The 12,993-nt window shown below is 46.3% G+C and overlaps 2 protein-coding genes across 2 annotated transcripts; one reads left to right on the top strand and one right to left on the bottom strand.

Moving 5' to 3' along the window:
- The first annotated feature begins 6,142 nt into the window (after window positions 1-6,142).
- LOC131293729 (uncharacterized) lies at window positions 6,143-8,887 on the top strand. Its single transcript, XM_058321796.1, has 4 exons — window positions 6,143-6,200; window positions 6,518-6,546; window positions 7,041-7,202; window positions 8,696-8,887. The coding sequence occupies exons 1-4, from the start codon at window positions 6,143-6,145 to the stop codon at window positions 8,885-8,887; spliced, it is 441 nt and encodes a 146-aa protein (XP_058177779.1).
- A 2,739-nt stretch (window positions 8,888-11,626) lies between these two features.
- On the bottom strand, window positions 11,627-12,708 carry LOC131293728 (uncharacterized). Its single transcript, XM_058321795.1, is given in 2 exon segments — window positions 11,627-11,808; window positions 11,811-12,708. Coding segments are annotated over 2 exon segments (1,080 nt in total).
- Window positions 12,709-12,993: the final 285 nt, after the last annotated feature.

Here is a 12,993-nt window from a genome sequence, read left to right as displayed (position 1 = left end):
CCTATCGCACCGATAAATATGATAATCCGTGTTGGAAAAAGAGCAGTGGGAATGGTACTGTCAAGCCATGTCTCGGTGAGCAGAATTAAATCGTAGTCGACTTCGGTAAGTGCCAGTCGGAGGTCAGTAATCTTCGTCCTCATCCTGCGGACATTCTGGTAATATACTGAAATGTCTTTTTTGATCCGTGTATTGTGTTGTTGCGTGCCGGTGTTCTGACGGGTCGGAGTGCAAAAATTGATGATCCGTTCATTGGTGAAAAAAGTGGTTAAGCGTGGTTTGGTGTAAAATAGGAGTAACTGTTATTGTGATTAACGTTGAAACTGAGCGGCGGTCCTTCAACTAACGCCATGCTGGCCGTATCCAAGGTCCCGCTAAGTATGGTGGAAGCAGTGCGCGTTGACGGTAGTGCCGGTGTATGTGTGTTGCCAGCTATTGTGGAACGGACTGGAGTGGTATTGGACGACGATGCGCGGCGGTGAACGTGCGTTTCCCGACGATGCGAGATGAACTCACGAACGCCAACACCTGCGGGCCAGGCGGCAGCAGTGAGAGCCTTCACACGGTGGGTGAACGATGCGCCCTACCGAGTATTAAGACGCGTTTTTACTGTTGGAAACGTTTTAAAAAACGCGGGGCTTTATTGGCGTATGGTCACTTAGTAGAAAGGCCGATTTCGTTGGCGCGCTTACTTTTATACCCTCCGTATCGCGATGGCCGGTTTATTTTCAAAATGCCCATCGGGGCCATCATTCGCGCATCTTGATCGGGCGAAATTTCGCCCAACCAAGGTTCTTAATATTCTCTTAATTGGCCTTGCTTACTCTCTAAACCAGGGGTCGGCAAAGTGCGGCCCGCGGGCCAAATCCGGCCCGTAAAATGATTTTATCCGGCCCGTAAGAATATATGTTTATCGAAAACATTTTAAATATTTTATCTTTTACCACTTTTCATGCAACTTTGCTATTTAGAAAGTTCCACTCTCCATTACAAAAGGTATTACTTTGAAAACATCGAAGAATCGTTTAAAGTATCCGGCCCACGCCTTCGGTTTCTCTTTGATCATCTGGCCCTTTTTGGAAAACGTGTGCCGATCCCTGCTCTAAACCCTGCCTGTCACTATCTGTTATTGTTTACTTTATTATAACACTACCGCGTGGATTCCTATCTAGTTTTAAAGTCGCGGCCAGTGTTACTTTGTAACATTCTCCCCACCGGTATGCCACGTGAAGTGGCCTACCCCTGTTTCTGGCCGACATCTAACACCGCGATATTGACGGCCGGCCGTTCGATTATTCCGCTCAAAGTTTTAACTTGCACGCGTCGTACTTGCCCATCCGCGGATCGGTATGTTTTTATCACGTGCCCCCGTGGCCAGCAGTTCCGAGGGTTGTTTGTATACGCTACGAGGACCAAGTCTCCCTTCTCAATTGGTTTAGTGGATTTGTGCCATTTAGTCCTCCTCGTCAGATGGGGTAAGTACTCGATAACCCATCTTTTCCAGAAAAGATCTGCGAATTGTTGTGCTGACTTCCATGACCTCCGGAGCGACGGCGGCGAGTCGTCAAATGGCACTGCTGGTTTACTACCGTTGGAACTCCCTAAAATGAAGTGATTGGGAGTTAGTGGGGCTTCGGCTTCATCTTCAACTGGTACGTCTGTCAACGGTCACGAGTTAACAATCAACTCCACTTCACTGAATCAACTCCACTTCACTGAAAATAGCTCGTAGCAGCTCGTCGGACGGGTTATGTGGAAGGGCCAGTTTGGTAAGCGTTTTCTTAATAGATTGTACCAGTCGTTCCCATGATCCTCCGAAATGTGGCGCAGCAGGTGGATTAAATTCCATTTCGTTGTAGGTTGGACGAATTCTGTCATCAGGCGCTCTTGATCCACTGCTGTCATCGCTTCCCTTAGCTCGCGTGAGGCTCCTACGAAATTTGTGCCTCGATCACTGATGTACTCGAGAGGCATTCCCTTCCTCGTGAGAGGCTGTGTGCGATTTCGATGTGAATACCTCGCGTTGTCAGGCACGTCAAGATAACTCCCCTCCGTTTTTCAGCTCTTCTCCCCACTGAGACTTGCATCGGACCGAAGTAGTCAATTCCGGTGTACGAGAACGGTCGCTAAAATGCTGCTAGTCGCTGGGGCGGCAGATTTCCCATTGCGGGATTTTGAGGGAGCGCTCACTTTATCTTGCACTATTGGCATCGGTGCCTTACCTGGTTGCACGTGGTCTTGAGCTGCGGGATGTGATACCTAAGGCGCACCTCATTGACGACCGTTTGGTGGTTGGCGTGCTTGTATTTGATGTGGTAACTGTTAATCAGCAGTTCAGTGACGTAGTGCCGTCGGGGGAGAATTATGGGGCGCTTGGTATCCTCGCCGACCCATACACATTTCTCGATCCTTCCTTTGATGCGTAGAACTCCATTCACATCCAGCATAGGGCTTAGTTTATACAGCGGGCTCGATTTCTGCAGTGGTCGCTTCCAAGGATGCTTCACACATTCTTTACTGCTGAGTACATGTATCTCGTCGGCATACTCAGATCTTTGTACATCTAGATAAATGGCGTTTGCTGCACGTTCCAGCTCTTCATGCGTCAGGCTATCTAGTTGCTTCTGCTCTTTGGCTATGCCTTTTCTGCAATTTCCCAGAAAGCGGTATACGTAAGCTACCGCCCTTAGTAGCCGTTGCCACTTGGAGAATCTGGTGAACTCGATATTTGGCGTCGTAACCGTGTGAATGTAGCAGGCTATGTCGAATCTCCTCGCTTGTCTCTCCGGGTTTTTGTTCTACTATGGGCCACTGATCCTTTGGCTCCCATAGGAAATCAGGCCCACGGAACCATCTACTCGAGGGGCTGAGGTCTGGTGGCTTTTGCCATTTTGTTACTTCATCCGCTACGTTAAGCCGTGTAGATAGCCAGTTCCACTCTTCCGGGTTCGTAGTATCTAGTAGCTCACTGACCCTAACTGCCACGAACTGGCTGTATCGGTGATGGTCAGATAGCAACCAACTCATAACGGTGCGCGATTCCGTCCAGAGGAATCGGTGATTTATAGGTGGTATATCTCGGTGGGATAACTGTATCGTCTCTGCTAAGCGGGCACCTATGACTGCAGCCTGAAGTTCGAGTCGTGGGATGGAAACGAACGTAGTAGGGGCCACCTTCGCCTTTGAGCCTACTTGGGTGCACTCGATCACACCGTTTTCCTCGAATCGTTGGTAGGCGACGGCTGATGCCCCATTTTCACTGGCGTCGCAGAACATGTGGAGCTCTACTCTTTCTGCGTTGGCCGTCGTCTTACTCCGATTACACCTTGGGACGCTGACTCTTTGGGTAACCGCGTTGCCCAATGTTCAAAGAGCCACTCAAGGGCGAGGTGCCCATGCGCTCTTAGCGCGCCAAAACTCCTGTAAAAGTATCGTCAGATACATGAGGAAGTTTCCTATTAGCCCCAAGGGATCATAAATCGCCATAAGCGTTTTTAGTACGATCCTCTTCGTAGGTGCTCGCTCACCAAGCAGCACTCGTGGATCGTACCTCGGGGATATTTTAAACGTGAACACGTCCGTCGCTGTGTTCCACCACATTCCAAGGACCTTTTCCGTCGACATTTCGCTCTCGACAGGAATGTCCACTCCGTTGTTTTCGTTGCCATTCAATAACTTTTTCACCGTGGTGGAATTGGACAGCCAATTCCGTATCTCAAACCCGCCTTGGGAGTGTATATACTGGACGTCACGGGCTAGATTTATGGCTTCTTGCTCTGTTTCTACGCTCGCGAGCATGTCGTCCACGTAATGCTCGTACTTTATACACTCTACAGCTTTTTGTAGCCTCGAACCTTTCCGCATTTACGTTCTTGACGTAATGCGCGGTGCTGGGTGAACATGCGGCACCAAATGTCATCACTTGTAGTACGTAATGCTGTGTGGCATCCGTCGAATTTTGCTCATCAACGTCTCCACGATGAGCTCCGGGCGGCCATACCACTCTGTCAGGATGTCGATTGCCTCCGGTACGCTAGACGGATGGGAAAGGCAACTTTCCACGGCGTCCCGTGCCTTTCCCTTAAGGCACCGCTGAAGCCGAAGCAGGTTCTCTTCGTTAGTGTACCCGCAGATGGCCGTAGAGTGTTTATAGTTGGCAATAAACACCGACCACTCCTGCGGGTCCCCGGAGAACGTCGGCAACTCTCGGCTCGTGCACTTTCTTGCCGAGAGTTGGCTTTGGTTAAGCAGCTCGAAGCTTTCGGAGTGGCTTCCGTTCACTGCTGGTTCCGGCTGCCTCGCAGTGACGCGCGTAGGCTGCCGGAGTGAGGCGTGAAGTAGGCGTCGTTTTTCATCCTGCCGACGCTTTTCGCACTCCTCAATGACGCGCAATCTTTCCTCGAGCATTCGTTGCTCGCACTGCTCGTCGATCCGTTTAAACTCCGCTTCCAGCGCTGCATTGGAGTGTGCGGCTGGAGCACTTAAACCGCGATGGCGGATCTGCTCATGATCGCGCGCGCGCATTCCCACACTCAACGTCCAACGCTCTGTATTCGTCGTCGAGCTCATCCGCGATAGACGACGATGTCGCCAAGCTCCTTCATGACGGCCGCTAGCTCACGTTTGACGTACCGAGCTCTCCGCTCTAACTCGTCCACTTCGCTCACGGATGATCCTCTTGACGTTGGCCTTTTCGTGGCCAACAGGTCCGAAGCGGCCGGCTGCACACTTCACCTGCTTGGTGGCCTCTCGGTGGCGGGCGGATGCTGCTCCTGCCCTGTACCAACGAGCTCCTCGGTTTGCGGGGCCACTGGACGAAACATCACTTATCACGTAGCTTTGTAACTCGATCCGCGAATGATCCTTCGGGTCACTATGCGACTCAATCGCGTTTACCTCGAACGGCGAATGTTCTTGGGTGCAATCGCGACTCAATCGCGTCAACTTAACACCTCCCGTTCGACGGAAAACATTCGCGGGTTCACTTAATACACGTCTCGTTTAACGGGAACCGCTACACGTTTTTTAAAAAATGTGAACGATACGCCCTACCGAATATTAAGAACGCTTTTTTACTGTTGGAAACGTTTTAAAAAACGCGGTGCTTTATTGGCGCATGATCACTTAGTAGAAAGGCCGCTTTCGTTGGCGCGCTTACTTTTATACCCTCCGTATCGCGATGGCCGTTTCGCGATTGCCGGTTTATTTTCAAAATGCCCATCGGGGCCATCATTCGCGCTCGCTTACTCTCTAAACCCTGCCTGTCACTATCTTTTATTGTTTACTTTATTATAACACTACCGCGTGGATTCCTATCTAGTTTTAAAGTCGTCGGCCAGTGTTACTTTGTAACACGGTGGGTCTCAGGGATTCTCACCTTAAGGGAGATGAAGTTCATCCTATCTGCGCGAACTCCCTTCCTCAACAAGCAAAATGCAATGACGTCATCAGTCTCGAGACGGCGCTGGACGGAGGCAATGTCATCAGCTACGGTCACATCTGATGAAAGATTGGACATACGGATCCAAATTCGGGATGTGCGGGAAGCGGGGCTGGCTGCCCTTAGCGGCGAAGAGCTAGTATCAGTATCAGTAATTTCCTGCAGTATACGAGAGGAAGATGAATTAACGACCGCATTATTTGTCCCAGTCATGGGCACGTCGTTGCTCTGGCTGTCGTTGGTTGTGTTGACAACAGCACCCGCCGATTCAATCTCCTCCGTAACGCGTCTTCGCTTGCCTGCCGGTACAAACTCCAAAACAGGACGGCGGGATCCGACCAAATTGCCCGCAAGTGTTGGTACGTGTAAAACATTTGTAAGGTTCACTTTCACACGCGCACCTTTACCATTCACTCCATAAAACAGTGCCGATCCAACGAGGAAATCTGATTTCCGTCGGCTAAAAATATGGTCGAACTGGACCCGTTGCATCCTGTAAGGATTGAGGCGTCTTTTTTCATGTGGGAGGTTGCACCGGAATCAAGGTACCATGAACTCACCTTTCTAGTTCCCACAGCAGCAACATTCTGTGATAACTTTAGTGATTGGTGCCATCTAAACGAGCTAAGTATTTCAACTGAAAAGTGTTGTGTGTTAACTTATCATAGAATAGACAAACCTGTCGTTCATAATTACAAAATCATGGGTACCGATATTGCTCGCGTAACCGAGGTCCGTGATCTCGGAGTTTACCTAGACAGTAAGTTAACGTTCAATGTGCACTACAAGAAAATAATAGATAAAGCTACGAAGTTGCTAGGATTTGTTTGCAAGCAGTGTCAGGAATTCACAGATCCTACATGTGTAAAAGCGTTATATGTCAGTCTGGTCCGTTCAATTTTAGAGTTCAATATCGTCATTTGGTCTCCGTCTACCGATTACTGGACCACCTAGAATAGAGGCAGTTCAGCGTCGGCTTACTTGTGTCGCGTTACGACTTTTCTCGTGATCTGTATCGTTTCGACTTGACTATCGTACACGTTGCTTGTTATTAGGTTTACAATCCCTTGACCACAGGCGTAAAGTTGGGCAATGCGTATTCATTGGTAAGCTTTTGCTAGCTAGAAATTAACATATATGCTCCTGCAAGAATTATAAGAAATAGACAATTTTTAGCACCTCAACTACGTAGGCGATTATACAGCCATAACGAACCTCTGTTAGTGATGATGCGAAACTTTATTAATTACTATGAGTACTTTGACTTTAACTCCTCTATGTTACGCTTTAAAAATGAATTGCTGCTTCTTTATGCTAGAGTTAGTTCTTAGTATAAAGCTCAGTGTCCAGGCCGTGATGTTGGCCACACACTTTATAAGGAAATAAATAAATAAATAAATAAATAAATAAATATCCACTTTGGTCGCGCCAAGCGTGACAGACGTTACTTATCATATAGTGACAGACGCTACCTGTCATAGTGACAGGAGACAAGAAATAAAAACGGCGTGGTCAGAAGTGACACACTCGCATACAGAAAGCCGGCTGGTCAAGACGTGTTAAACAAGTGGTATCCGAAAGAGTTACAGCAATATGACAGATAAAGAAAGAGAAGTGCCTTCCGGAAAGGAAAGCACAAGCCTACTTCGGTCAGCTCGCTGGTGCTATCGAGTATTTGCATAAATGCGGTATCGCTCATCGTGATATAAAGCCTGAGAACGTCGTGTTGGATGCGAACGATACCGTAAAGTTGATAGATTTTGGATTTACTTGCTGCTTGTCGAAGGTAGATGATAAGGATGAGCTGCGGCTGTTGGAAACCTTCTGTGGGAGTTTCGCATTCGCCAGCCCGGAACTCGTCATTTGTACAGGGTGGCATCTTAGAAGTGATACACTTTGTTTATGTTATAAAATTGAAAGCAGGGTGTTATAGCAAGGTTTGAACTTGATAACGGCCCGTAGACGCTTTTGGAAGTCGTTGCAAGCCGCACGCACAACTTCATCCGGCATTTCGTCCCATATCTTTAGCAACCGTCTCTTGAATCCGGCCAAATTCAAACCTTTGACGTCGCCTAATTTCCCAAGCATGTATCCCCATATGCTGAAGTCCAACGGATTCAAATCTGGAGACGAAGCAGGCCATTCCGATGCGCTGATAAAACATGGCAAATGTTCCTTGCACCACTCCTGAACGATTGAAGCTTTATGGGCCGGGGCTGAATCCTGTTGGAAGCAAAAGCTGTCTTTGCCAAAAAGCTTCATAGCGTATGGTTTCAAGTGGTTTTGGAGAACGTGTTCCAAATAGTACTCCTTGTTTATCTTCACGCCTTTGTCGATAAATAACAACGGCAACTTCCCTTTGGTCGAGATAGCTCCCCAAACCATAACCGCTGACGTATTTTGATACCGCTCGACTGCTCTTTTATCGGCTGGTATATCCCGAATAGATGCTCCATAGACTCGATCATTCTACTTATTCAAGGGTGCCTCCAGAGTGAACAGTTTTTCGTCCGAAAAGATGATGTTGTGGCCTGCGTGCGTCTTCAGCAGCAAGCGAGATCTGGTAACCCTGTCGGCAATATTTTTGGTGGTTAAGCCGTGAATTTTCTGCTTTTTAAAGGCTTCGTAACCAAGGTCCTTTTTCAAAATGCATTGCATGGCAAAGTGACCAATGTTCATGTCACGCGCCATTTTTCTTCCCGAGCGAGCTGGATTCCGCCGGACACGTTCCTTCACCGCTTTGATCACCGCTGGAATCCGGACACTCCGTTTTTTGCCCGGTTTCTTCTTTGGAACAACTGTCCCTGTCTCCTCGTATCGCTTGATGGTCCGGTAGACAAATAATCGACTTAAATTGAGATGAGACAGTTTCTGCCTGATCTGAATGTTTGTCAAACCTTGCAAATGCAAAAATTTTACTTGTTCGCGACTTGAATTCATTGTAGTTACTAGAAAACTGAACTGAACACTCAGTGTACGTTTTGGACATAAATAGTAAACAAGTAAATCTGTCAAAATATACCCATTTGTTGAACACACTGGGTACAGGGGTTTGGCAGAAACCGCTCGAATAAGTGTATCACTTCTACGATGCCACCCTGTAGACCGTACGCTCCGTAATCGTGCGACTTATGGGCATCGGGAGTAGTTCTTTACATGATGTTGTTTGGCAGACATCCTTACGCTACCTGCAAAAATGTGTACGAACAGTTGAAGATCATATCGAAGACTGCGTAAAAAGATATGTACGAACAGTTGAAGATCATATCGAAGGGCTACAGCTTCCCGGAAAATGTTACGGTAAGCGACGAAGTGAAGAAGCTTTTTAAACAAATCTTCATTCTTGTTGAAAACCGCATCAACGCTACTCACATGAGTAGATGCGATTGGCTACAAATGAAACCGGAAAAAACGATCCTGGGTTCGAAGAAGAGTATCATGGATTAACAGGAGGTAGTCAAATATTTCGGCTACGCATGCCATTACTCTTCACTATCACATTTTTGGGCTGGCCAAGATCCTACAACAGTTGAAAGCTGTAGCTTAGAATTATCATTTTCAAACAAGCAAATAATAAAATATTAATCCTTTATAATGCGTAAATTGTAACAATCTAATTCAGAAATAGCACTATGAGCCGAGCAAGTCAAATGGTAGTAGATGAGGTTTACAACCTGTGTTCCTGCACCAACGATGTTTTCGAGAACAAAACACAATAAAAAGGCGAATTTGAACTCAAACGGCTCAGCACCATATAACTTAAGAAATGCTGCACCAGAAGGAAGACGAAAAGGTTAACAGTTTGTCCAAATAAAGAACTTTTCGAGAAGCACACGACGTACCGGAAACGAGATGCCCAAATTAACATACATCTAGCGCATGGGTCGATCGCGCATTTGTTTAGGACGAACCGAACACGTGGCATAAGGAACAGCGATTACGCAATGTACACTGTGGTGCAAAATTGATCGGACACATCTGATAGCTTCGTTGATTCGCTCGTTAAACTTGTGTTATGATTGTTTCCCTCTGAATTCTTCTTCTTGGCGTAACGACCTCTTGGTCATGCCTGCCCGTTAAGGGCTAACGAGACTTGTTTCCCTGTTGTACGTGGATAGTCAGTCCTCTCGTACAGGGGAGGGTCCGGTCTCGGTTGGGATTCGAACCCACGCCGTCGAGGTGGTGAGCCCCGGCGCTCATGGGCTGAATTTCTAACCGGCGCTACCGCTCGGCTGTCGCGGACCCTCCCTCCGAATTATGTTTTTTAAATATTCGTTTTCCTTCGATACGTTAATGTTCATCATTAAACAATTTTTTTTAAATGTGAAATATTTTGGTAAAATTTTTTTTTCAACGAAGCTTTGAAAACCGCTGTGCATAAGTCCCCGACACTCATTGAAACCATCACACAATCAAACGACAATAATGAATGAGAATTTTAATGTCACTAATACTTCTACAAAACATTAGTGCCTATTTTTGACAAAAGTTGAAAGCTCACAATGGCCGACAGGAAGAAAACATCGGTAGCTCAACGAAGTAATGTTATTTCACTTCACAAACGCGGTGAATGAAACTATTCGTAACATTGCTGAATATCTTGATATTTCAAAGTCAATGGTATCGAACATCATTTCTCGCCAAAAAGCCACAGGCGGCATCGAAAATCGCCCCAGAAGTGGGCGTCCACCGATTCTTTCACAGCAAAACAAGCGGTATTTGACACAATTTGTATAAAAAGATCCGTCATTAGTGGCGAAAAGTTGGCTGCCGATCTGGACCCATCATCGGAAAATCTCTAAGCCGGTTCACCATCAGCAGAGACTTGAATGAAATAGGAATCAAGAGTGGTACACCTCGGGGAAAACCATTCATAAGTGAGCAGAACATATTGAAGCGTTTGGCCTACGCCAAGGAGCACGAAAAAAAACCAATGTCATTCTGGAAAAAAGTACTATGAACTGATGAAAGTAAGTTCAACGTGAGAGATTCAGATACACGTGTTAGAGTTTGGATAACTGGCGGTACCGTAGATGTACGATATTTGGCGCAGTTAAGGAAATTCTGCATAAAAAATTTAATAACAAAAGCAATGTTCGGTCAAATCATACCATTTTTTGCACAGTGCTGGCCTAACTACCATAGAATATAAGAAAAATAAGTGAGAAACTGAGGGGGGTCCGCGACAGCCGAGCGGTAGCGCCGGTTAGAAAATCGGCCCATGAGCGCCGGGGCTCACCACCTCGACGGCGTGGGTTCGAATCCCAACCGAGACCGGACCCTCCCCTGTACGAGAGGACTGACTATCCACGTACAACAAGGAAACAAGTCTCGTAAGTCCTTAACGGGCAGGCATGACCAAAGAGGTCGTTACGCCAAGAAGAAGAAGTGAGAAACTCTTAAATTAATATTTCTCCATGTTTCAGAAACTCTTTGTGTGGTACATTATGTTCCTAACTTGGCGCACGATTTTTTCAATGTTCCTTATTTGGCGCGATGTGTTCCTAACTTGGCGCACTTAAAACAAATTGGATGTAGTTTATGAAATTCAACAGTTTTATTCAAAAGTCAACTTAATGTGGCATCCTGGGTTTCGGGTTACACGGATAGAGGGTAGTCAGTATGGATCGGACTCTGAATAGAGAGGGTCGTGTGTGTCGACCGCTGCCCGTTGACTCGCAGCGTATGCGTTGATACAGCAATATACTAGCATGTAGGATATCACACTTAAAACAATAGAAACACATTTCAATAACAATTAAATAACATATTTAGCTTTTTTGCAGCAGACTGTCGTTACCTTCAATTTCATTGGGCTCAAACCCATGGAACTCATTTTGGTTGTCATCTGGCGATGTAATGGGCTGATCTGCATTATTTTTCATTTCCTGCCATACGTAGAACAAGTTGATATCACCTACAGGACCCGGCCAAATCAAATCTGATTGGTGTTTCTCAAACATTTGTAATTGACCAACTTTCAGATTCGATTCGAGGCATTCCAAACCAACTTTCGCCTCAGTATTTTCGGTGATCTTGTCATTGCCGGATTCAATCGTGATATTCGCTTCCTTAATCGAGTTATCTTGTAAAAGCATGCTATAGCTGACCGCACTTGGATTCCAAGGCACGATACCACATTGGCGAAAACCATTAACAATAACCGTTTTTAAATTTTTCATGTTGTCAACCGATTTTTTTAGAAGCGGGGCGACTATGTGCTTTGGTCGTTGTTCGCCGGCATACAAAACGCGGTATTCGATCAAGTGCTTGTTCCATTGGACTTTTAAGGGTCAGAAAAAGGACACGTCCAAAGGCTGCAGTACATGGGTCGAGTTGGGGAATAGAGAAATGAGTGTAATCTGACTCTTTCGACAAAACTCAACAGTCTCATACGACACATGCGTAGTATGACCGTCGACAAAAATGATAATCGGCAGCGGTACTCCAGTCTTTTTCACCCAGGGAAGAAAAACATTTTTCAAATATTCAAAAAATGTTTCTTGCGTCATCCATCCCGATTTGTTCCGTCCAATTGACCAACCCGATGGTGCACTTCGTACGATTTCACTCGGCAGCCTTTGCTTGTATGGGAAGAGCAGCATCGGTGGTGCCAGAGTACCTTGTGCATTGGCTGCAAACAGGGCTGTATAACTTTCCTTTTCTGAATTCCCATTTCTGGTGTGGACATATTTTTCACCAGTTTTGGCTAATACTTGTTCTTTTGTTGGCACCATCCGAACCGCCGTTTCGTCCATGTTGAACACACACTCGGGCTTTTCCAGAATATGTTGAAGTTTTTGGTTTTCAATGTAAGAACGTATTTCATTGAACCAGTTTCGGATTTGGATTTCTGAAACGGTGGTGCGCTGCTTGGACAGTGCACTCGGAATACGACGAGAGATGTCAGGATGGCGCCCCAAGAATAATTTCAGCCACTTAAGACCGGGGATCCCCGATGTGAAAGGGTTAGGTTTTCCAGACACACGAAGAAAATAAGCAACTGATGCCTTCAACCGTTTGGCATCGACCGGAAACCCCGTTTGAGCCGACAAGCAAATCCATTCAGTTATCAACTTTTCCTCTTCCGCACTCAAAACAGTAGGTTTCCCCGGTGAACGTAGCTGTTGCAGCTTCAACCATCTGCGTACCGTGGTCTCCGGAACACCGTGAGCAGCAGCTGCTTTACGAACAGAACTGCCTCTCCTTACCATGTCCACGGGTTTTTCAAGTGCAGTTTCAGAATATTTGAAGTAATTTCGCGACATTGTTGCTACTACTGTGGCAAACTGAACGTTCAACTCAAAAAAAGAGTTCAATCTTCTCTTATTGGCTTCTCTCGTGCAACTGAAGCTATATCTTCGCTATCTTTTGTCTCATTCATCAAAGCTTTCTATGATTGAAAAATATCATCGCTAGCAAATTCGTTACTAGCAGCGCAAACAGTCATATACTCCACGGTGAATAATTAGGAACATTGTGTGCCTAACTTGGCGCAAAATGTTGTCGCTTCAAATTAGCATAAATATCTCAAAAAGCACCGAATCTAACCA

The sequence above is a fragment of the Anopheles ziemanni genome, chromosome 2 (genome assembly GCF_943734765.1).
Source record: "Anopheles ziemanni chromosome 2, idAnoZiCoDA_A2_x.2, whole genome shotgun sequence".
Taxonomy (NCBI): domain Eukaryota; kingdom Metazoa; phylum Arthropoda; class Insecta; order Diptera; family Culicidae; genus Anopheles; species Anopheles ziemanni.
Note: the sequence above shows the minus strand (reverse complement) of the source record. Positions and strands in the feature narration are given on the sequence as shown.